At 40.1% G+C, this 25,967-nt stretch overlaps 1 protein-coding gene and 1 long non-coding RNA gene across 2 annotated transcripts; one reads left to right on the forward strand and one right to left on the reverse strand.

The window, feature by feature from the left end:
* Window positions 1–508: 508 nt before the first annotated feature.
* On the reverse strand, window positions 509–1,565 carry LOC133878818 (uncharacterized). Its single transcript, XR_009902000.1, has 3 exons — window positions 1,376–1,565; window positions 1,137–1,237; window positions 509–744 (listed from the first exon to the last, which is right to left on the reverse strand). It is a non-coding gene; the product is annotated as an uncharacterized LOC133878818 (long non-coding RNA).
* A 21,407-nt stretch (window positions 1,566–22,972) lies between these two features.
* LOC133880022 (non-functional NADPH-dependent codeinone reductase 2-like) lies at window positions 22,973–25,614 on the forward strand. Its single transcript, XM_062318879.1, has 4 exons — window positions 22,973–23,371; window positions 24,161–24,404; window positions 24,491–24,670; window positions 25,365–25,614. Exons 1-4 carry the CDS (start codon window positions 23,031–23,033, stop codon window positions 25,587–25,589), a joined length of 990 nt encoding a protein of 329 aa, XP_062174863.1. The 5' UTR covers window positions 22,973–23,030; the 3' UTR covers window positions 25,590–25,614.
* The last annotated feature ends 353 nt before the right edge of the window (window positions 25,615–25,967 follow it).

A 25,967-nucleotide genomic window follows, 5' to 3' on the forward strand; every position in this document is an offset into this window, starting at 1 on the left:
GCTTAGAATGTGTATTGGAACTCAAGCACCTGCACGTTGCAATCTAAATCCATTTTGTACAGTGTAAAAAAATACAAAGGGCAATGAGTATGTTGAAAGACCAGAAAGACCCATCATTTCTAGAATGCAATGAAATAAATAAGAAGTTTGAGCAGCCAAAAGCTTGACACAGGTGTCCTTGATCAAGTAATGCCTCAATCCACTCAACCTTGGTTTGCATGTTTGAATCAAAGTTCGGGAAAGTGATTAAAGATGATGTTTTAAAGGTCCTGTTGTTCACATGAGCCTCTCAGCCTAGAAAAGGTTGATTATGATAATCTCATCCCATTTGCAGTGAGACAGTGAGAGATTTCTTGCCATGTTGTTCTATTGCTACTGTAACTGCAATATTATTCAGGTGGAAACAAGAATCACAAACAAACAGACCCAAAATTTCTTGACTTATACTCCGAAAAAAAAAAAAAAAAAAAAGGAAAAAAAGGTTACTGACATAATGCAGCTCTAAGTTTTTATCTTTCTCTAACTCTATTTTACAGTTATCAATAATTACAGAGATTAATATGGACATAAGCATTAATTTTTATTGAACTTCACAAGTAATCTAAGAAGTAGCATGTAATTCCAAAAAAACTCTTTCTGTTGTTGGAAGTTCATAGATACATACCACAGGAAAACCAAACTCATATAGCCCAAAACCTGACAAAGCGACCAGGCCGGGGAACAGCAGAAAGTGGACTTAAGAACCTGGATAAATAAAGAAACATAAAACTTACCAACTTAAGATTAGGAGGACTTGTAAGATTAGGAGGAATTGCGGCGTAACCGACAAAGATTAAAAACCCAATCCATCAATCTTGGATGTTTTGGGGCCCTCATTAGGTTTGTGTTTAATTGAAAATTTAGAGTGGTGGAATATTTTATTATTTAATTTTATATTCTAACACTCAAGAGTTCACATTTGCATCAAACGAGCATATTTTGAACAATCGAGACTACTCTAAAACGAATTCTTAGTGACAGCATCCATTGATTACATAATAAAACAAAAGCTGCACAGAATAAAACAAAAGCTTGTGCAGTTAAGCAATGGAGCACTAATTCGGCTGATTCAATCATCTTAATTACAAAGTACTAACCTTGCAACATTACGCCAAAGGCCACTAAAGCCAACAACAATCTGGAGAGTTGAGGCAACAACAAGAGCACCCTGGATTCCGCGCATTATCCTTTCAAATTTCTATATAGACATAAAAAGTTAGGCGAACCAGGATTATGACATACAGGATTATGACATAAATAATAATAATAATATTAATTTTTTTTTTAAAAAAAAAGGAGGAAGGCACCAAACTAGATGGGATTCCAGTGAACCAACCTCTTGAGGATTCAAAATGTCACTATATCAAGCTGCCAAAATGATTGAAATGGTTGTTGGCACATAACTATAAGAAGCTCCGAGGGAGGGAGGGGAGGGGAGGGGATAGTGTGTCACATGGGTAAACCAGAGACACAGAGACCCTTTTTTGATTTGGAGAGACCACTAAGTCAACAACCTCACACACACACATAACTTACATAAGAAGAAGAAAAAAAAATAAAAAATAAAAATTCGAGAGAAGATACCGCCCATTCAGTCTTACAGAAAAATCTTGTGCAATCAACCCAAAAACTTCAACATTTACAAATCCAAAAGGATCCAACAGTACCCAAATCCACACAAAATAAAACCCAAAATCACGATATCCATATGATTTCTCTACAAAACCTTTCCAAAACAAACTAAAAAAAATGGAAATCAAAGCCCTACTTACCGAGAAATGAATTGCTCCCTGTTTGGGTGCTGAGAAAATGCCGGAAAAAGACGTCCCTTGGCTTTACCGGCCTCGGGCCATGACCCACTGGCCTCCGGCGCCGTCTTCCACCCCCAGTGGTGGCTAGTCCACCGCGTGTCTCTCTCAGGTTCTCTCCAGTTCTCTTTCCAGCTCTCTCTCCAGCTCTCTTGGCCTCCCTCTCCGATCTCCCTCTCTTGGTCTCTCGGTGGAAGACAATAAAATAACGAAAAGAAGGAAGTCAGGGGAGAAGGAAGAAAATAAAAAGAAGATCGAAAAGAACAAGAAAGGGCATGCGTGATTTCAAAAAAAAAAAAAAAGACCTCAAGCATAAGGGAGGCAACTGTGCGCTGGAGGAGAAAGAAAGAGGAGGGAAAAGGAAATAAATCGGTCCAAAATTTCAGATCCCACCAATAACACGCGCCTTGTTATGAATGCATTCATATATTTGGTGGATGACCATTTAGTTTCATCTATTGGAATTCTACACATTCATGTCATCTTTTAGAATTCCATAACATTCATGTAATACATTGATGTAGCCTTTTAATTCCTTAACCTCCCACTATGATTCTATGTCTATAAAAGGGAGTATTGGATACTTTGTAAAACACACAATTATAGAGAAGAATCATACATAGTTCCTGAAGAACTAGTTTCATATTTACAATCTCTTTATCTTGTCTTGTTATTTTCATTAATTTTACAACACGTTATCAGCACGAAGCTCTAGCCAGTTGTTGTGTTCTTTTGATCTTCAACATCAAAAGCTATCCGTGGGATATTCTTCAATCATTGTAAGTCTATTTAAGATTTAGTAATCTTATTATCTATTTTGTTAATTAACATTCTAACATATGCTTAGAAATTTTTATTGTTTTAAGAATCATATTAAAACATATGAATCTTATGATCCATGTGCGATTAATATGAACTAAAATGTTATCATTTTATAATGCTATGAATATTGATGTTATGAATCTTGGAAATACTATTAAGAATGAACATCAAGCATCCCAGCAGGATCGTGATAAAGCAATGAATGAAAATCAAGCATCCCCGCAGGATCGCGCTAAAGCAATAATTTTTCTTCGCCATCATCTACATGATGAATTAAATAAAAATGAGTACCTTATAGTAAAAGATCCATTGACCTTGTGGAATAATTTGAGGGAGAGATACAAGTACCAGAAGACAGTTATCCTCCCAAAAAGCTCATTATTGTTGGATGTACATGAAGTTGCACTCTTTAAAATCAGCTCACAATTAAAATTGTGTGGAGAAAAAGTTACTGATGTGGATTTGTTAGAAAAAACGTATACCACATTTCATGCCTCGAATGTGCTCCTGCAGCAGCAATATCGAGAGCGTAAATTCACAAGATATTCTGAACTAATATCTTGTCTTCTAGTTGCTGAGCAAAATAACGAGCTATTGATGAAAAATCACCAATCTCGTCCAACGGGTTCTACACCATTTCCTGAAGCAAATGGAACCTCATTTCATGGTAATAAAGGAAACCGTGATCGTGGACGTGGACGTGGTAGAATATATATATATTATAGAGGTCAATGGGAACGTACTCATAATTCTTACAAAAGAAATTTTCATTTCCACCAGAAGTGGAACCACACTGAGGCGAAAGAATATAAAAACAAAGGTTTACAGAATAAACCTACTATTAAGATCGATAAATGTTACAGGTGTAATATGAAAAGACATTTGTCGCGTACCTGCCGTACGCCTAAACATTTGATCGACCTATATCAAGCATCCATAAAAGAGAAAGAAAAGTGGATTAAAATGAATTTTGTTAATCACAATAATCTTGTAGTAATATCTATATGTTTTCATTATATTGTCAATTTTAATTTTATTTTGTTATTTTATTTTGATTAATGAAATTTAATATTTATTTTATTATGTATGGAGGTATGGGTCATACTGATGGAATGATTAATTCCAAAATGATTGGTGAAGATTTGTGTCTAGCAGACAGTTGTACAACGCACACAATTCTTAGAGATAAGAAATATTTTCAATACTTAATATTAAACAAAGCTAGTGTCAATACAATATCAGGTTCATCAAACCTAATTGAAGGCTCTGGAAGAGCAAATATTATATTGCCAAAAGGAACAAAATTTTGTATTGATGATGCTTTGTATTCTTATAAATCTAGAAGAAATTTAATCAGTTTTAAAGTCTAAATAGTTATCATGTTGAAACCACTAATGAAGGCAGTGACGAATATCTTTATATTACTTCAATAATTTCGGGCCAGAAGCTCATATTGGAAAAACTGCCTGCTTTCTCTTCCGGGTTGTATTATACAACAATAAGAACAATTGAATCACATGTTGTGATGCACCAGAAGTGCTCTAATCCAAAGATGTTTATGCTTTGGCATGATCGTCTTGGACATCCGAGAACAATTATGATGCGTCGAATAATTGAGAACTCTCATGGGCATCCCTTAAAGAACCAGAAGATTCTTTTACAAAGTGATTATCCTTGTGCTGCATGTTCTCAAGGTAAACTTGTAATAAAACCATCCCCTTCTAAGGTAATTCTTGAATCTCCATCATTTTTACAAAGAATTCAAGGGGATATATGTGGGCCAATTCACTCTCCATGTGTGCCATTTAGATATTTTATGGTTTTAATAGATACATCAACTAGATGGTCACATGTTTGCCTACTTTCTACTCGTAATGTTGCATTTGCTAGACTTCTTGCCCAAATAATTAGATTACGGGCACAATTCCTTGATTATCCAATTCAATCTATTCGGATGGATAATGCGGGTGAATTTACATCTCAAGCATTTTATGATTATTGCATGTCAATCGGTATTAATGTTGAGCATCCTGTTGCTCATACACACACTCAAAATGGTTTAGCTGAATCGTTTATTAAACGACTTCAGTTAATTGCTCGACCTTTGCTTATGAAATCAAAACTACCTATTTCTGCTTGGGGACATGCAATATTACATGCTGCATCATTAGTTCGGATCAGACCAACATCTTACCAAAAATATTCTCCTTTACAACTTGCATTTGGTCAACCACCAAATATTTTTCATTTTCGCATTTTTGGTTGTACTGTATATGTTCCAATTGCTCCACCTCAGCGCACTAAAATGGGACCTCAACGTAGACTTGGGATTTATATTGGTTTTGACTCTCCATCTATTATTAGATACCTTGAGCCTTTAACTGGTGATATTTTTAAAGCACGTTTTGAAGACTGTCATTTTGATGAAAATATATTCCCATCATTAGGGAAAGAAAAGTCGTTGCCAGAAGCACGACAAGAAATCACTTGGAATAATTCGACGTTATCACATTTTGATCCTCGTACAAATCAATGTGAACTAGAAGTTCAGAGGATCATTCATTTACAGAGTATTGCAAATCAATTGCCGGATGCATTTACTGACAACAAGAAAATAATTAAGTCTCACATTCCAGCTGCTAATACTCCAGCAAAGATAGAAGTCCCTGTAGGACAATTAACTAATACAGCAGCAAATGAGTCTAAGGCACGCCTGAAGCGTAGAAGACCTATTGGTGCAAAGGATAAGATTCCCCGGAAGAGAAAAGCACAAGGAAATGAAATCGGCGCTCCTGAAAAGGCTTTACCCACAAAACAGGCAACGGAAATTGATCCATCCAAACTTTCTGTACAAAATTCTCCTGGAAAGAAATCTCCTGAAGAGGAACCTCTTGAAGAGGAATCTCCTGAAGAGTTACCCCCTGAAGAGGAACAGGTACCTGAAAATAATGAGATCTCAATAAATTATATAAGTACAGGAGAAATATTGGATAGAAATAAAATTGTTGTCGACAACATATTTTCATTTAAAGTTGCATTTGACATTACCAGAAGTAATGATGATATTGAACCACAATCCGTCGAAGAATGTCGACGTAGAAATGATTGGCCAATGTGGAAGGAAGCAATTCAGGCAGAACTGAACTCACTAGCAAAACGTGAAGTATTTGGACCTGTAGTCCAAACACCAGAAGGTGTGTCGCCTGTTGGATACAAGTGGGTATTTGTACGAAAACGCAATGAGAAAAATGAAATTGTGAGATACAAAGCAAGACTTGTTGCACAAGGTTTCTTGCAGAAACCAGGTATTGATTATGAAGAAACATATTCCCCTGTAGTGGATGCAATTACATTTAGATTTTTGATTTGCTTGGTAGTTACAGAAAGTTTGGATATGCGTTTAATGGATGTGGTTACAGCATATTTGTATGGATCACTTGATAATGATATATACATGAAAATCCCTGAAGGATACAAAATGCCTGAAGCATGTAATTCAAAATCCCGAAGTATTTATTCTATCAAGCTACAAAGATCTTTATACGGGTTAAAGCAATCCGGACGCATGTGGTACAATCGTCTTAGTGAATATCTATTGAAAGAAGGATTTGAGAATAATCCAATTTGTCCATGCGTTTTCATTAAGAAATCAGAATCTGGATTTGCTATCATTGCAGTTTATGTAGATGATTTAAATCTTGTCGGGACTCCAGAAGAGCTCACAAAAACTGTCACTTATCTAAAAAATGAGTTTGAGATGAAAGATCTTGGGAAGACAAAAATTTTGTCTTGGCTTACAGATTGAACATTTTCAAAATGGAATTCTTATTCATCAATCAACATACACAGAAAAGGTCCTGAAGCACTTTTACATGGAGAAAGCTCATCCTTTGAGCACTCCAATGGTTGTTCATTCACTTGATGTGAAAAAGGACCCTTTTCGTCCTCGAGAAGATGACGAATAAATTCTTGGTCCTGAAGTACCATATCTTAGTGCAATTGGCGCACTCATGTATCTTGCAAATTGCACACGACCTGATATAGCATTTTCAGTTAATTTACTAGCAAGATACAGTTCTGCACCAACTCGAAGGCATTGGAATGGGGTTAAACATGTTCTACGCTATCTTCGTGGAACAACTGACATGGGATTATTTTATCCAAAAGGTTCAAATTCACAGTTAGTTGGATATGCAGATGCGGGTTTTCTTTCTGATCCGCATAAAGGTAGATCTCAAACAGGATATCTATTTACATGTGGAAGTACTGCTATTTCATGGAGATCTGTCAAGCAAACACTTGTTGCTACTTCTTCAAATCACTCAGAAATTATAGCAATTCATGAAGCAAGTCGGGAATGCATATGGCTAAGATCAGTAATTCAACACATTCGAGAAAAGTGTGGTTTATCCACAATCAAAGATAGCCCGACAATATTATATGAAGATAATGCTGCTTGTATCACACAGATCAGAGGAGGATACATTAAAGGTGATAGAACAAAACATATTTCACCAAAATTCTTTTATACACATGAGCTCCAGAAGAGTGGTGATATTGATGTGAAGCAGATACGATCAAGTGACAATTTAGCAGATTTATTTACCAAAACATTACCAACTGCAACATTTAAGAAGTTGGTGAATAACATTGGAATGTGCAGACTCAAGGATCTTTCGTCATAACCAATTGAAGCTCTTCATCCTAATGAGGGGGAGTAAAATGATTATACTGATTGTACTCTTTTTCCTTCGCTAAGGTTTTTCCCACTGGGTTTTCCTTTGCAAGGTTTTAATGAGGCAATCCTAAAGCATATGACGACACACAAGAATAATGTACTCTTTTTCCTTCGCCACAGGTTTTTCCCACTGGGTTTTCCTTGGCAAGGTTTTAATGAGGCATATTCTTAGTGTATGGTCATCCAAGGGGGAGTGTTATGAATGCATTCATGCATTTGGTGGATGACCATTTAGTTTCATTTATTGGAATTCTACACATTCATGTCATCTTTTAGAATTCCATAACATTCATGTAATACATTGATGTAGCCTTTTAATTCATGTCCTATCCTTTCCTATTCCTTAACCTCCCACTATGATTCTATGTCTATAAAAGGGAGTATTGGATACTTTGTAAAACACACAATTATAGAGAAGAATCATACATAGTTCCTGAAGAACTAGTTTCATATTTACAATCTCTTTATCTTGTCTTGTTATTTTCATTAATTTTACAACACGCCTGCTGTTTTAGTATCAGCTGATAAATACATTATCAGCGGCCACATTGAAATGTCGCCGCTGATAAGTAGTCAATAGCGGCGACCACCTCGCCGCTATTGACCCTGAAAAAAAAAATATTGACAAACTAGTTCTATAAAATTATATTAAAAAAAAATTGTTAAATACTCTATTGGTATCTGAGTTTTAAGCATTTAAATGAGTAATGCTACATATCATCCCTTTGTCCTCCCAAAATTAATGTGGCTCTTAAAATCACCATTGGATCAAAATTCAATAATGATCTATCATAAATTCAATGGTGATTTTAAGAGCCACATCAATTTTGGGGGACAAAAGGAGGACAAAGAGATGATATGTATCATTACTCATGCAACATTCCTTAGAATCGTACGTGTTGAGGTAGCTCCTTTACATTACACACTTCAAAGGGAGATCCCTCGATTGCTTAGCTTCCAAGCTGAATTATATTTTACGAAAACTTTACAAAAATTCCCTTTCCCTTTCCCTTTTCTTTTTTCTTTCTTAATATTTTTTATTTTATTTTATTTTATTTTTAAATTTTAACATATTTATATATATATTTTTATTAAGAGTGATACATCTTGTTAGGTATTGGGCCAGTCCAACAATTAAAGGAAAGCTCATATGCTATAATATAACACAGCAAATCCATTAGCCAACGATCTCCAAGATCCACATCTTAACATACCACGATTTAAATTACCTGTGATACATCGGTAAAAGGAATGTGGCTCCCATCACGGCAATTCTCAAGATAGGCAGCATGATCCCGATAGAGCCCTGACTAACAAAGTGAAAGATCTAGAAGCGAAATATAAAATACCGGGAAAGTGATCAGTTGTAGAAGATTTATTCTGAAACACCATCCTTTCTTTCACCGAGCGTGTTGAGATAGATTCCGGTAGGTGACGTGTCGATCAGTAATTCGTCAGAGTACTCCTTCTTCTCAAATCTGCAAACAAGAACAAACACTGCGTCGGGGGGGTGCTCCGACGTTCCCGCTCTGTTGCCTAAGTCAGAGGATAGTTTGAATATGAGCAAAATAATTTTTAGAAGCATAAAATGTACCTTAATATCTGAAGAGACTCTAGTATTTATAGAGATTGAGAAGCAGTTATGATTGCTCCCGGTTTGTACGGGGATCGGTAGTTGAGGAAGACGTGGCTTCAGGCGCACGGGTATTTCGGGTCCACGACCGCTTATCTCGGGGACACGATCCTTTATGAGTGACGTCATTAGCGAAGCTCCGGGCACACGATCTAGTTTTGCTTCGCACCCAACGTCCCCTAGATCCCGGGTAATCCCGAGATCCACGCGGGCATAGGAGTCAATTCGTACCCGGGTCGGATAGTCGGGTCGGTTGAACAGGTTTGGCCCTGATGATCTTGGCGGGCTTGGATAGATTAATTTCTCCTGAACCGCTTTGGCCTGGTCGAGTGGACCCAATGGGCCTTGTGCTCGAGCTGGGCCTGACTACCGAAGAGGCCAATATTTTCCCTAACAGTTACCCACAATTCTAATATGCAAATTTTATGCGTAAGTGAATTAAGTTACAATCAACCGATCTCATCAGGCTTTGGATTTCGAATTGGGTTGTGGACATGTTGTCGAGAACGGTCGATGGGCCCTCACTTTACTGAATTCAAAAACGACTCGGTGGCATACCTGGAAGGTCTCAATTCGTTAGGCGTCGCTTCACCCGAGGAGCACTGATCCGAGAGCCCCCGAACATTACTTTTGAAAAATCCCGCACTTTTTGAAAGAATCCCGCCCATTTTCAAATTCTAATTTTGAGCTTTTATTTCTAGGATCTCGGGTTCTGGGATTTGCTGACATAGGTGACAGGCGCATTTAATGCGACATGACGACAGTTCGGCTTTCAAGGGATAGGATGGCTTGTTAGGTATGTGACCGGAGACTCTTCCGCTGCCGGTTCGGAAGGATAAAAATCGGGCGTGGCCTTTCGGCTTCCGGTTATCGGAAACCAGCAAATCCGGGTCACACCCCCTATAAATATCCCTTCTTCCGCATTTATGCCTTTATTTTATTTTATTTTATTTTGGATTCTCCTCTTTCTTTCGAACCTCTAAACTTTCTCCCCTCAAATCTCAAAATCTCAAAAAAAATGTCAAATGTGGAAGAATTTGAAGGGGATGTCATCTCGGAGCTTGAAGGAGAGGAGGCCTTCTTAGAGAACGAGGACGCAGCCGATCTAGACGAGGAGCCGGTTGCCGGAGAAGTAGCTCCTCGAACTCTCATGCCTCTTGATCACCGAGGGGTTGTGAAAGTTTCAGTTGGGGATGAGCATCGTCTGCGGAACAACTACAATATTCCTCCCTCAGTTCTACTACACTTCCAGAATCTGGTTAGTAGGGTGACTAGAGGTGGAGACATCGTTCTTTACGAACGGATGCTGCTAGCCGGGTTCAGTTCCCCTTTCCCGACATTGCTGGGGAACTGGTCTTATATCTTGGCGTCTCACCGAGCCATATAGCACCCAACGCGTGGAGATACCTCTTTGCGTCCTTCATTCTCTGGCGCACGGTGCTTGAGGCTCGAATGACAATTCCAGAGTTCTTTAATGTGTACAAGATTACATATAAAATGGAAGGGGTCGTTGAGTTCACCGTCAGGACAAACCTGATAAGTGCTGAATGTTACACATTCAAGCCTCTTAATTTACATATGTTAAGCTCTTAGTTTTGTTATAGTTTGATATTTTGTGTTGTTTTTGTGTTTTCTTGTATTTTACAGGTTTTGGAAGAAATCCATCAAATTCCAAGATTATAATGAAGTCAGCAAACTCACTTTTGGATAGATTCAATTCCAATCAATTTTGAATTTAAGGAAAGAGAAGTTGGCAAAAATTCGTTATTTTCGGAAAGAATCCAGAATGAGCATGTCTCAGTAATTTAATCATAAATTTTGGCTCAAATATCATATTGCAACAAATTTTGTGGCCTTAGAAAGCTAAGAGAAAATTAAACAAATATGTGAGAAATAGGTTTTTCCTAATTCGGACGTTTACCATGCCAAAATAGTTCCTCAATAAAAGACCGCAAATCTGTATGAATTTTGGAATCCTTTTCCTACTTGGATAGAAATTTCAGAAAAGGAAAAGACTTGTAATTACTCTATTTGGACTAGAAGACCTACATAGAATTTTAATAGGAATTCTAGAGCTTCTAGAGCTTCTCTAATCCCTATAAATAGGCCTCTAGCCTTTGAAGAAAAGACAAACAAGCTTTGAGGAAGAATCAAAGGTTCCATCAAGAAGGAGGTTCTTCCTAGTTTTTATTTTATTTATTTATTTTCTGTATGTATATAATTTTAGTTTATATTAGTTGTAAATAATACTTTAGTTAGGGCTCCATTGAAGCCCTAATTATGTCTCGTTAAGGTTTTCAATTGGTGCCTTTGCTACAATTCATATATTGATGCTTAACTTGATTATTTCCTATTTTCTTGAATTCCTCTCATGTTTATGCTTGATCATCATATGCATGTGGTATAGATTTTTTATTTATGTCAATTTGGATGACCGAGTCCTGGGCATAATAAAGTAACAAAAGAACCCCATCACAGGTTCTTAGATTAATCAACATAAAGACAACTGGAATAGACACCATGTTCCAATCTGAGTGTGTTTACCGATTTCCATAAATTTATGCTTTCTTGAAGAAAAACTTAGTAGATACCATGCTAAATCCTTCAATGAAGAAAAGAGTTAGAGTAGATACCATGCCTAACTCGTTGCTCAGGGAAATCAATAGCTTTAGGACAAGATACCATTCCCTTGTGGCTGGTAAGCATTAAGTATCAAGTTATGATGGTAGCATTGGCATTGTGAATCTTAATTGAGTATGATTAGCGGTGGATATCGAAGCCCTACCTTATTTCATATTATATTTCTTCAATATTTTTATCTATTTTCTTATTTGATCTGATTAATATTTTTATTGCTTTTCACTCGTCTCAATTATTAAGGAATTCTTTTTAAGCATAATTTACCAATCCTCGTGAGAATGATCTCGTATTTGCCTACTATACTATCGTTTTGATCTTGTGCACTTGCAAGTAAAACGTACAAATATTTATCTATTTATTTAGGTAGATATTTGCACAACAAAACCCGATCTTCATCTATCTTTCTCCAAACTACTCTAACAATCGGGGTGGAGATCTGAATTTTTTCGGGTCTCGGGTGAATGGGAGTCGGTCGCCCCTTTGCCAGACAACCAAAGGATACCCCGAGAATGGAGACCTGTCCACGTCGATTTGAGGGAGGCTCCAGCTTTGGGTGCAACCGGCAGGAGGAGGGTTGCAACTATGTTGACGTTCTCCCAGACACCGGGGAACGCCTCAAAGATCGACTATGATAATATCGTCACCGAAGAGAATATGAGAAAGATTCTCAAGTACAAGATCCCTACTAACAAGGTCTGGTATGACCGTAAAGGGAAAGCGGTACCGAAGAGATCCGGGACCAAGATTGCTGCCACCCCCCGGGCTAAGTCTTTGGGGACTGCTATCGGGCCAAAGAAGAGTACAAAGCCAACAACAGATTCTTCCAAACCAAATAGGGTCAACAAATCGGCAACCATATAGAAAAGGGTGGTTATACCCGAGGGTAGACCAGTTGTCGTTTCTACAATGGCCGCTCCTACCAAAGTTACCGAACTTGGGAACGAGCTAGCAGAGGTCCCCAAGAAGGAAATTTCCACTACTGCTTCAGTCGCTCCTGCCACAATGACTGAACTCGGGAAGGAATCGGCTGAGGCTTCCGAAAAGGAGTCTCCCACTGCCCCCGCCTCGGCCGTTCACTCAAAGGTCGCCGAGATCGGGAAGGAGATTCCGGCTACTTCGCCCGGGACTATAGTGACCGAGATTGCCCAACCATCCGTCCTTGATGTGATCACATTGAAGATGAACCCGAAGAACCTGAGAAGGAGGTTTGAAAGTCCGCCAAGCGCAAAGGAAAAGAGAAACTGCAAGAATCACCGAAGAGGGCCCGCTTCGCCTCGGATCCTGAACTTTATGCGCTTTCTCGCGCAAGTGAAGCCGAACTCCTCTTCGGTCACCCACGCTTTGTATTGCCAATTGTTTCAGTTACACAAGAGATCCCGGTGGACCGCTTCCCTCCTGACTTTGTCACTGAGGAAACACCAATTACGAGGGAGCCTTTGGGTCCTACTCCAGTTGAACAGTCCGGGTGCTTGAAAGCGAGAAGACCCTCGATTGGGTGCTCATTAATTTGACCGAGGCTAACGATGCCAAACCGACTTTGACAGCCCAGGTGACTGAATTCCAAATGGAAAAGGACTCTTTGGTAGTAGAGAAACAAGCTTTTACTGAGAGGCAGAAAGAGGCTCAAGTTCGATTGAAGAAGCTTCGGAAGAAAAGCCATCATTACAAATCTAAGTCCAAGCGATTGGAGAAGCAACTAGCTCTGGTCCTTTGGCTCTGAGGCATCAGCTAGGGTCGGGGATCAAACTGGGGGTTTGAGAGCTTGAGGACAATAATTCTTCATCCGGAAGTTTTTGAGTTTGACCCGGAGACCGTAACTCTCGACCTCGTTGGGATCATTGGGATGCCGGAGACTGCCACCAACGAGCTCCAAACTTTGGGAGTGGAGTTCTTCCCGGCTTTGTAAATTTTTTTTTTTTTACCCGGTTGCATTTTCAACTGAAATTTTAAGTTTTACAACCGAGTTGGCATTTAACCAGAATTACTACTATGTAATTAAAATTACTATTTAAATTGAATGTGTTACAGTTTTGCTTGTACTACCGAGTTACCCCCCAATGACTTGGACAAATTTCAGATTTGTCTGAGTCATTACCGAGGCATATGTCCGGTGTGTGTGTGCCAAGTCAGTTATGATTCAAACCGAAGAACACAACATTTTAATTCGAGCCTGTTTGATTTGATTTGATTTGATTTGAGCTAGTTTGATCTAGTTTGATTTGAACCGAGTCACCCCCTTTTGAAAATTTGTCTGGGTCATTACCGAGAAACATGACTGGCGTGTGTTCCGAGCTGGTTGTGTTTAAAACCGAGGGAGACAACACTTTGATTTGATCTGGTTTGATTTGAACCGAGTCACCCCCAATGACTTAGACAAATTTGGGAATTTGTTTGAGTCATTACCGAGGAACATGACCGGTGTGTGTGTGCCAAGTCGGTTATGTTTCAAACTGAAGAACGCAACATTTTAATTTGAGCCGTTTTGATTTGATTTGATTTGAGCTGGTTTGATTTGAACCGAGTCACCCCCCTTTTGACTTAGACAAATTTCGGATTTGTCTGAGTCATTACCGAGGAACGTGAACCGAGCCAGTTGAGTTTCAAACCGAGGGAGACAACACTTTGATTTGATCCGGTTTGATTTGAACCGAGTCATCCCCCAATGACTTAGACAAATTTGGGAATTTGTTTGAGTCATTACCGAGGAACATGATCGGTGTGTGTGTGCCAAGTCAGTTATGTTTCAAACCGAATAACACAACATTTTAATTTGATTCGGTTTGATTTGATTTGATTTGAGCTGGTTTGATCTGGTTTGATATGAACCGAGTCACCCCCCAATGACTTAGACAAATTTGGGAATTTGTTTGAGTCATTACAGAGGAACATGACCGGTGTGTGTGTTCCGAGTCGGTTGTGTTTCAAACCGAGGGAGACAACACTTTGATTTGAGCCTGTTTGATTTGATCTGAGAAATAAGCTGGATAAAATTTGAGCTGTACAAATTCCGAAGGGATTGAATTTACTGAAAGCATAATTGGTTACATGTGATTCACATAAAGTACTTCTTCAAATGCTCGTCATTCCATGCTCTCAATAGTTCCCTGCCAGTTGTATCGATCAGATGATATGCCCATTTGTCGTGACATCGTATTACTTTGTAGGGGCCTTCATATTGCCGTCCGAGTTTTCCTTCAGTTGGATCTTTAGTAATTAGGCTTACTTTCCTCAAGACCCAATCTCCGAGTTGGAACCTCCGTGGGTTCACTGTTTTGTTGAAGTAACGGGAGGCTCGGTCCTGGGAGGCTGCCCATGTGACCTGTTCGGTCCTGGTAGGCTGCCCATGTGACCTGTGCTTCATCTCTTCTTTCTTGTAACAAGTCCAGATTGAGCTTGATTCCTTCATCATTGAGTCCTGGATATTAGTATGATACCCGGAAGCTTGGTGATCCGACTTCAGCAGGGATGACCAACTCAGAACCATATGTTAAAGAGAACGGAATAGCACCAGTGGGAGTACGTGTCATGGTACGGTAGGCCCAAAGTACCTCGGGGACATACTCGGCCCAAGCTCCCTTCTTCCTGCCGAGCTTCTTCTTCAGTGTTTTGAGGAGTGTTTTGTTCATGGCTTCCACTTGCCCATTTGCCGATGGGTGAATCGGAGTGGAATAATAATTTTGAATCTGACGTTTGGCGCACCATTTACGAAATGGTCCGCAGTCAAACTGCTTTCCGTTGTCAGTTACAAAGGCATGTGGGATGCAGAATTGGCATATGACCGAGCTCCAAAGAAATTTTATCATGTTGTCGATGTTGATAGTAGCGAATGCCTCAGCTTCGGCACACTTGGTGAAATAGTCTACAGCGACAAGAAGGAATTTCCACCTTCCCTTTCCCTTTCCCGGTGGCATGGTTCCGACTATGTCAACACCCCATTTCGCGAATGGCCAGGGTGAAGTGATCGAACTAAGTTTTTCGGGGGGGTCCATTACCCGAGCAAACCTTTGACACTTGTCACATTGTTGAATCAGCCTGACCGAGTCCTTGTTCATTGTTGGCCAGTAATACCCGTCTCTCACTGCTTTGTGTGCCAGCATCCGTGAGCCCTAATGGTTCCCGCAGACCCCTTCGTGTATTTCCTTGAGCACATACTCCACCTTCGAGTTTGTGAGACACTTGAGAAGTGGCTCGGTATAACCTCTTCGGTAGAGTACTCCTCCAATAAGTACGTATTGGGTTGAGTACATTTTGACCTTACGAGACAGCAGCTTGTCCTCGGGTAAAGATCCGTCTCGGAGGTACTGAACAACATCAGTGGCCCACTCGGGACCGGTCGATTTTTCTTTGATTTCCATCATGTCTAACTTCGGGGTAATTGATGGTTCGGTCTGCACCACCACCTCATAAGTAGATGTTTTGACATCGGGCCCAGTACCCGAGCCCATTTTGGAGAGGGCATCAGCCTGGACATATTCCTCCCGAGGAATTTTTGTCATAGCGGTCCTGTCAAAGTTAGACTGATATGCTTGTACCTTGTTAAGATATTGGATCATTTTTTCAACTTGAGCCACGGCTAGTCCCTGCACATGGCTTACTACCACCTGAGAATCGCTCCTGATTTCTATGTTTTGCACTCCCATCTCCTGGGCTATAGAGAGTCCGGCCAACACGGCCTCGTATTCCGCTTCATTGTTGGTGGTAACGAAGTCCAATTTGATTGCATATTGGAATTTTTCTCCATCCGGGCTTGCAAGAGTGACACCGACTCCGCTTTTTCGATTAGCTGATGAACCGTCTACATGAGCTACCCAAGTCTCTTTCTTGGGCAGTTCTTCTCTCTCGGGTGTATTACTGAATTCCAACAGAAAGTCAGCTAGGACCTGACCTTTGATGGCAGTTTGAGGATGAAATTCTATTTTGAATTGTCCCAGCTCTACTGACCAGTTCACCAACCTGCCAGGAAGGTCTAGTTTTTGCAATATATTCTTCATTGGATATTCAGTCAACACTCGTATGGCATGTGCTTGAAAGTATGGCCTTAGTCTCCGTGCTGAGATAATTAAGGTGAAGGCCAATTTTTCAATCCGGGGGCATCTCTCCTCTGCTCCATGGAGTGCTTTATTAGTAAAATACACCGGTTTTTGGATACTTGAGTCTCCTCGGACCAAAGTTGTGCTGACTGCTGAGGAAGATACTGCTAGGTAGAGATAGAGTATTTCCCCTTCGTCCGGTCGGCTCAAGAGTGGTGGATTGGTCAGGTATTCTTTTAACTTCCCGAAAGCTTCCTCGCACTCGCTATTCCATTCGAATGCTTTTTTCAAAATTTTAAAAAACGGGAGACATTTGTCTGTGGATCAGGAGATGAATCGGTTTAAGGCCGCTATTCTCCCGGTCAGCTGCTGTAGTTGCTTGGCGGTATGAGGAGATTGCATTCCTAGGCCTGCACTAACCTTCTTGGGATTTGCCTCAATTCCTCTATGGGAGACCATAAACCCCAAGAACTGCCCGGAGGAGACGCCGAAAGCGCACTTGACTGGATTGAGCTTCATCTTGTGTCTCCTCAGCGTCTCGAAGGTCTCCCTCAGATCTGCTATGTGGCCAGCGGCTCGAATGCTCTTGACGAGCATGTCGTCAACATAAACTTTTACGTTCCGTCTGATCTGATCTCGGAACATTTTGTTGACGAGCCTCTGGTACGTGGCCCCAGCATTTTTTAGACTGAACAACATCATCTTGTAGCAATACAAACCTCGGTCGGTAATGAAGGATGTTTTCTCTTGATTGGCTTCATCCATGTGAATCTGGTTGTACCCTGAGAAGGTGTCCATGAACGTTAGGAGTTCATGCCCAGACGTAGAGTCTACTAGGAGATCGATCTGAGGCAATGGGAAACTGTCCTTGGGACATGCTCTGTTGAGATCGGTGAAATCGACACACATTCTCCACTTCCCGGTGGTTTTTCTGACTAAAACCACGTTGCCTAGCCACTCTAGGTAATCTACTTCTCGGATAAACCCGGCCTGTAGGAGCTTGTGCACCTCCTCGGCTACGGCCTGATTTTGTTTCGGCGCGAAAGTTCTTCGCTGTTTGATAGGTCGATGGCTCGAGTCAACCATTAGCTTGTGGACTATCACGGATGGGGGTATTCCTAGCATGTCCTCGTGGCTCCATGCGAAAACATCTTCATTTCGCCTCAGGAATGCTACCAAGGCTTCCTTTATTTCAGGGGAAAGCTGCGAGCCTACCCGAATCTTCTTCTTCGAGTTACCGAGCTCGAAGTCTTCCAATTCCTCGACCAGCTCCCCCAACTGTGATTGCTACTTTCCATCGTCTTTGGTCTTCTCTCCAAGTCCCATAGCCTCAGGGAGCTTTTACAAGCTTGTGTTGTAGCATTCTTGGGCCATCCGTTGATTTCCCTTTTCAACACCGACCCCTTCTTCGGTGGGGAATTTCATACTCAGGTGGGGGGTTGAGGTTACAGCTTGGAGATCATTGAGTGCCGTTCTTCTGAGGATGGCATTATAAGCCGAAGGTCGATCTATTATTAGGAACCGGACCATTATAGTCCTTTGCCTCGGGTATGCTCCTGCCATGACCGGGAGCTCGATTGACCCAAGCAGGAGCACCTGTTCTCCTGTGAATCCCACTAGCAAATGCCTAGCTGGGATCACTTTTCTTTGATCGATCTTTATGAGCTCAAAGGTTGACCTATAGAGGATGTCAACCGAGCTTCCCGTGTCGATTAGGATGCGGTGAATCTTGTGGTTGGCAATGGCTAAGCTTAATACCAAAGCGTCAGTATGTGGGAGAGATACCCCTGCATAATCATCGTCCGAGAACTTGATCACCTGGACGTCCCGTTTCCCAAACTTTGGAGGTTTCTGTACTGAGTATACCTCGAAATCCCTTATCTGCCTTGCATATGCCTTCTAGGCCGAGCTAGACTCTCCTCCTCCTCCGAAACCCCCCGAAATCGTCTGAATCTCCGGAAGGTTTTCCTGTGGTGCTGGTTGGGCTCGGCTCTTGCTTCTTTCTCGTGCGACCTGAGGATCTGGCCTGCGTTCTGGTTCCCTACCCCTTTCCTAATCTTTTCCTCAGTCATTCTGGGGATTGTTTTGATTCTGGTGGAACCGATTGTAATTTTCCTGAGGGCGGTTACCGTGCCCTGGGTTCGGTAGGATTCTTTGATTCGCGAGGAATTGGACAAGCTTTCCATTCTCTATGAAACGTTCTATCAAGATTCTCAAGGAAATACAAGCTTCGGTGCGATGCCCGGTGGCATCATGGAAAGCACAATACTGGTCTGCATATGGTGAATTTGGGTTTACAAGTATTGGCCTGGGCTTTTGGTACATAAGGTCTCGCTTTATCTCCAAGAGAACATCCATGATGGGAGCATTGAGGGGAGTCCAGTTATGACCTCTGAGCGACTCCCGGTCTCACTTTGGCCTGTCCTCATCTTCTTCTGGAACACGCTTACGCTCTTCTTTCCGAGGATCCTTTTTCTTCTTTTTTTGCTCGGAGGTGGATGGGCGAGTCTACTCGGATCCCAGTAGGGCTCGGAGCGTTTCCTTCTGGTTGATGTACTTCTCTGCTTTATTCATGAAGCCATCAAGATTCTGAGGGGGCTTTCGGGCTATATCAGCCATAAGAGTCTCATCTTTTCGGATTCCCTGAAAGAGGGCTCTGTATATGAAGTCATCAGTTGCTGTCTCAGCTTCGAGCCTCGCCTGGTTGAATCCCATGAAAATTTCTTTGAGAGACTCCTCGGGTCCTTGATGTAATGACATCAAGGATCTGGACAGCTTCCTCCTGACCCTCCCGGCCATGAACTGCGTTAGGAATATCCTTCCGAGGTCGTCGAAGTGACGAATGGAGTTTGGCGAGAGTTTCCTGAACCAATCGCGGGCATTGCTCGAGAGGGTAAGAGGGAAGGCTCTACAGGCCACCATCTCGGGTGTTCAGTGGAGGTCCATGTGGGCACGGAAATTATCTAGATGCTCCACGGGATCTTCAAGTCCTGTATAGAACGGGATCTCGAGGATTTTGAACTTCTCGGGAAGGCGAATGTTGGCCACATCCTCGATGAATGGAGAGGTAGTTTTTTGTAAAAGATTTTCGACTAGTGAAGCTTTTCCCTTGTCGTTTCGTTGGATAGCTACGGTTAGAACGTTGCATCTCTGTTCTAACTGGGCAATCATGCCTTGCACCGCCCTTTCGGCCTCGGTTTGAGGAGGGGGCAGATTTCCAGGGATTTCTTCCTCACGATCATTTCGCTCTCCGGACCCCTCAACTCGGCTGCCTTCGTGTCTTTCTTCCTCTCGACGCTCTCCGATGTGACTATCGCAGGCCTCTCGGTTTTCTGGATTTGTGGCTGTCCGGTGAAGTTCCGGGACCCGAGCCTGGAGGATGGCATTCATAGTAGCCAAATCCTCAATACTTTTGGCCATCTGTTCCATTCTTTCATTTAGACGAGTAAGTTGGGGATCGTTGGAGTTTCCTTCCTCCTGGGCATTTCAGTCATCCCGGAGCACTCTATTCGCTTCTGATCTAATGTTCACCATAGCTGATTTTTAGTAGAAAAACGACACAAGTCGTTCCTATAGACGACTCCAATCTGTTGAGACAGATTCCGGTAGGTGACGTGTCGATCAGTAATTCGTCAGAGTACTCCTTCTCAAATCTGCAAACAAGAACAAACACTGCGTCGGGGGGGTGCTCCGACGTTCCCGCTCCGATGCTTTAGTCAGAGGATAGTTTGACTATGAGCAGAATAATTTTTAGAAGCATAGAATGTACCTTAATATCTGAAGAGACTCTAGTATTTATAGAGATTGAGAAGCAGTTAAGATAGCTCCTAGTTTGTACGGGGATCGGTAGTTGAGGAAGACGTGGCTTAGGGTGCACGGGTATTTTGGGTCCACGACCGCTTATCCCAGGCGCACGATTCTTTGTGGGTGACGTCATTGGCGAAGCTCCGAGAGCACGATCTAGTTTTGCTTCGCACCCAACGTCCCCTAGATCCCGGGTAATCCCGAGATCCACGCGTGCGTTGGTGTCAATTGGCACTCGGTTGGATAGTCGGGTCGGTTGAATAGGTTGGGCCTTAATGATCTTGGCGGGCTTGGATAGATTAATTTCTCCTGAACCGCTTTGGCCCGGTCGGGCGGACCCAATGGGCCTTGTGCTCAGGCTGGGCCTGACTACCGAGGAGGCCAATATTTTCCCTAACAGAACGTATCACAAACTTCCCTCTCGGAAAGAAGCTCAAAGTCCCTCATATGCTGCTATTCGATGGCAATAGTGATCCAAAAGAGCATCTCAAGACATATCGAGCAGATTTGAGTTTCCATGGAACCCCTGACAAAATAGCATGCCGGGCTTTCCCCCTCACACTCAAAGACAATGCCCACGATTGGTTTGGGAGGTTGCCCCCCCCTCCCCCAAAATTCCATAAGTAACTTTAACAATCTCGAGAAAGGAGTCCTATCACAATTCATCGCAGGTCACAAACGTAAGAAGCCTTCAACTTATCTTTTCATCGTGAAATAAAGACAAACTGAATCTCTCAGGGATTATATCATTCGATTCAGCCATGAAAAGTTGATCATTGATGATCCTAAGCAAGATTTAGTCTTTGCTGCTCTCTTAAAATGGGTTCCTAACCGGAGGACCATTAATAGGAGATTTAGCTTGAAGAACTCCCGCCTCACTTTTAGAACTCATGGATAAGATAGAAGAGTTTATCAATGCGGCGGAGACAATGAAAGCATTGCGAGAATTCAGGCAGATTCTCGAGATAAAGTCCCAAGGAAAACAAAAAGACAACCGAGAAGAAGGGAGAAAAATCTCATATAAAGTCGCAAAGAAGATGGAGGTAGTAGCTCCCCTAAGAATGATGGCGTCTCAGGGAGAATCGGTTTACAATCAGTTGAATTCTAATATGGCTTAGATTCGCATGGAAATCTGAGAAGACCTGGGGTTAATTTGGCCACCAAAAATGTTAACTCCTGCCAACAGGAGGTCTTAGAATCGATATTGCGAATTTCACAATGATCATGCCCATGACACGGAAGAGTGTGTCGCCTTACGTTTAGAGGTAGACAAGATGATAAAGAATGTGTAATTAATCCGCTTCCTTGCCGATCAACAACAACAAAGGCCTCAATAAGAACGGAATCCACTGCGAGATTGCTATCATCTAAGAAACAATGATGGTTGCCAGCATAAGGCTCTAATATGGTAAAAAGTTAATAAAATACTCTTTAATTTAAGCCCCCACTTAATAATTGTACAATAAATGTTATTTCCAAAATAAATTTTAAGACTCTAATTAAGGCACTCAATCATGGTAAAAGTAATTACAAATTGAAAGTTTCAAAAAAATCAATAAATTCTTGGAAAGTTCCACTTATGTACTCTTTTTAAAAGCTTCACTTTTACAATCATGAAATTAGTTCGACGTACATAATTTTTTCTCCAACGTTTATTTGAATTGAATATTTAGAAAAATATGAAAAGTCTTCAAAGTGCATAAATTCTCATTGCTTCCGTTGTGCTTAATAGATAGAATTATACTCCCGGTGAATCTTTAATGTCCAACAATTTTTTCCGCATTATGTTCTATTACAAATAAATCTTTATATAACTTATTTTCATTTTTCTCTTTATTTTTCTTTAAATCATCTTATTTCATGTCTTTAAATTAAGTGATAAGTCATTCTATATCTAATAAATTATAAAATAAAATAAAAAAGATTTAAAATACATTTTTCAAATAGAAGAAAATGCTCTAATTGACATATTAAATAAAATAAATATAATATAAATATTAAAATAAATTTAATTGAATTAATATTTAAATATTAAAAAAATTATTTCACTTAAACTTATTATCTAAAGCCTCAAAATTTATCCATTGATCTAAATATTAGAGAGTCTATATATAAAAGTAAGAGTGATGTTTCTTGCACAACTCTTACACAACTTTTGTACTACTCTAACAACTTTTTTTATTTTTTATTTTTTATGATCAACCATTAAATTTGTTTTTTCTACATGTGAACCTTAAATATTTAATAGTTGATTTTTTTAAAAAAATGTTGTTAAAATTATTTAAGAGTTATGAAAAAATATTACTCTAAAAATAAACTTAAACGTGAAGTGGGAAACAACTTTGAAAGGTTGTTGGCTCCCGATGTGTCGTGATAAAAATGACGTCACCCCTCACGTCAAAGACAAATGATAATAGAAGCCCGGACCCACTAGGGAATGGAATATAAAGCACCCTCCATTTTCAAGCCAACATCCAACATTTGGAGGTGTTCACGATATTCGATTACCACACAAAATGGATGGTACTGCAACAAATACGGCGAGTAAAATCCCACAGGTGGTGCTGAGCTCCTCCTCCACCCACAAGGCCATGCCGGTGATTGGCTTTGGCACCGCCGCAGATTCCAACGACGGCGCCACCCTCACATCGGCGGCCCTGGAGGCAATCAAGGTAGGTTACAGGCACTTCGACACGGCTTCGGTATATGGGTCAGAGCAGGCTTTGGGAGAAGCTATTGCCCAAGCACTCACTGTCGGCCTTGTCACCTCTCGGGACGACCTTTTCGTTACTTCCAAGCTCTGGTGTAATGATGCTCATCCTCATCTTGTTCTTCCAGCTCTACAGAAATCACTTCGGTTAGTCTGACTCTTTCTTCTCAAGTAAAGCACAGAATTAAAGTTGAGAGAATTTAAACATTTGATTGCAATATTAGCAAATTTTGATTGAAATATTCACTCGTTTAATTAACCGTGGTTATAAAAAATATGGTGCAAATAATTTGGAAACATGATTACAGTCAGTTCAATTTGACATGTGTATGCAATTTCCAAGAGGCAATTGCAAAATTATACTTGGCCATGGTCATAGATTAAATTGTTGGGGAAATTTAATGCAGGAGAAAACGGGCATTAGTGTTATTTTATTATGCATCTATGTTTTAGTTTTTCTTTTTCATTAGGATTAGGTTTTTTTTTTTTCTTTCAATTATGCATGTATGTTTTAGCTTTTCTTTTTAATAAGGATTTTGTTTTCTTTTTTCATTAGGGATTATGTTTTTCCTTTCTAATTAGGATTTGTTTAGATTTTTTTTTTTTTTTTTCCTATACAAGCTAGGGATAGATACTGATCAATGAAATTATAAAGTTTTTAAGTATCAATTAATTATAAGTTTTTTAGAGTTATTTCTTTGTTTGCTTATTTGGAACAATCAAGATATTTCTCTTCTCTTTTTATTATTCTCTTTTCTTTTTTTTTTGCTGCTATCATTAACTATATAATGTCAAAATATTCTTAGTTCTGCTCGGTGTTAGAATTTATGGTTGAATATTTTAATTTCTTGGGAACAATTAACGGTGATATATGGAAAATCAACTAATTAAATAGAAATTAAAGCAAATAATGTTGGAGATGACCAATTTGTGCAGGAATCTTCAGTTGGAATACATAGACCTGTATTTGATCCACTGGCCAATCAGTGCGACGCCTGGAAAGGGGGGATGGTCTTTTGATAAAGAGGACCTGATGCCAATGGATTTCAAGTCTGTGTGGGCAGCCATGGAGGAGTGCCAGAGGCTTGGCCTTGCCAAGTCCATTGGAGTCAGCAACTTCTCTTGCAAGAAGCTTCAGAACTTGCTCTCCTCTGCCACTATTCCTCCTTCAGTGAACCAAGTGAGTCCATTGCACCAGCTTCAGCTTTTATTCACAAACAATATATATTAATACTGTAAATTAAAGATCGATGGTGATTTGTGTAGGTGGAGATGAGCCCAGTTTGGCAACAGACGAAACTAATAGAATTTTGCAAGGCAAATAGAATTGTTGTCACTGCTTTCTCTCCTTTGGGTGCAAAAGGGAGTAGTTGGGGCACCAACCATGTTATGGAGAATGAAGTACTCCAGGAGATTGCAAAAGCTCGGGGAAAGACTGTTGCTCAGGTTCTATTCAATATTTCATCAAATTGAAAAGATTGCAAAAACGTACCAAGCTTTCAATGCTTTGGGAAAAAAAGAAATTAAATATATATACACACACATATTAGAGAAAATCATGACACTTTTTAGTTTATTGTGTTTTATAAAAAATAGCTGTTAGTTGAGGGGGCTAAATTATATTTAACTAAACTTTAATTGAAATGAGAGATCAATAACAGAGACAATGTTGGAATCTTAAGATCTTTGGCTCTGATATCATGTTAAATCACCACATATCTCAGAAACTTAAGCTAATAGGAAATGGTTAATTTAATTATTTTATTTATATTCTAACATTATGGAATTATTTTTTACTTCAACTGTGCATCATATAAGTTTAAGCTTTTAGAATAACTGTAGATTTAACATAATATCAAAAGAGAGGTCCTGAATTCGAACCATGTCTTCGTCATTTCACTCTCAATCTCTATTAAATATTTCACTTTTTGGGCTTTACCTTTAAGGGAGAGTTTAAGGGGTTGAGTACTATTAGAGCATAAATTAAATAATTAAATTTATTTCTTCTTATAAACGTATGTTTTAGGGATAATTGGTGATTTAATACATTAATACATGCATGTAGCTGTGTGTGTGAATATATATATATGCTTCAATATGTTGAAGTAAGTTGATGATACTGTGGGTTGTTGGTACGTAGGTTTGTCTTAGATGGATTTATGAGCAAGGGGGGACTCTTGTGGTGAAGAGCTACAACAAGGAGAGGTTGAAGGAGAACCTGCAGATCTTTGACTGGGAACTATCAGAGGATGACCGTAACAAGATCAGTCAAATCAAGCAGCACCGGATGATGCTCAAGGAGGAACTTGTTTCGGCTCGTGGACCCTACAAGTCCGTTGAAGAGCTTTGGGATGGAGAGCTTTAAGGCTTAATTAAGGCTTAACCTTTCTTCAACAGTCATGCCCTGTTTATAAGAGACTGAATTATAACATCTGATTTCTCAAACACAATTCACAGCGTAAAGAAAACAAAAAGAAAGAATATATATATATATATATATATATATATATATATATATATATATATATATATATATATTTTAATGAATGAATATGGTCTGCTGCAACCATGGCTAGATGAATCACAATCAGGAGACAAAAATATTCTATCACATTACTGCAACAACAAAGCAGTAGACAACACAAAACACCAAAACCTTTACAACAGAAACACCCAATACCGCAACAACAAAGTAGCAAAAACAGAAAACTAAACAAAACAACAAATACCTCCTTGATGCTTT

This window comes from Alnus glutinosa, chromosome 10 (assembly GCF_958979055.1).
Source record: "Alnus glutinosa chromosome 10, dhAlnGlut1.1, whole genome shotgun sequence".
Lineage (NCBI taxonomy): Eukaryota > Viridiplantae > Streptophyta > Magnoliopsida > Fagales > Betulaceae > Alnus > Alnus glutinosa.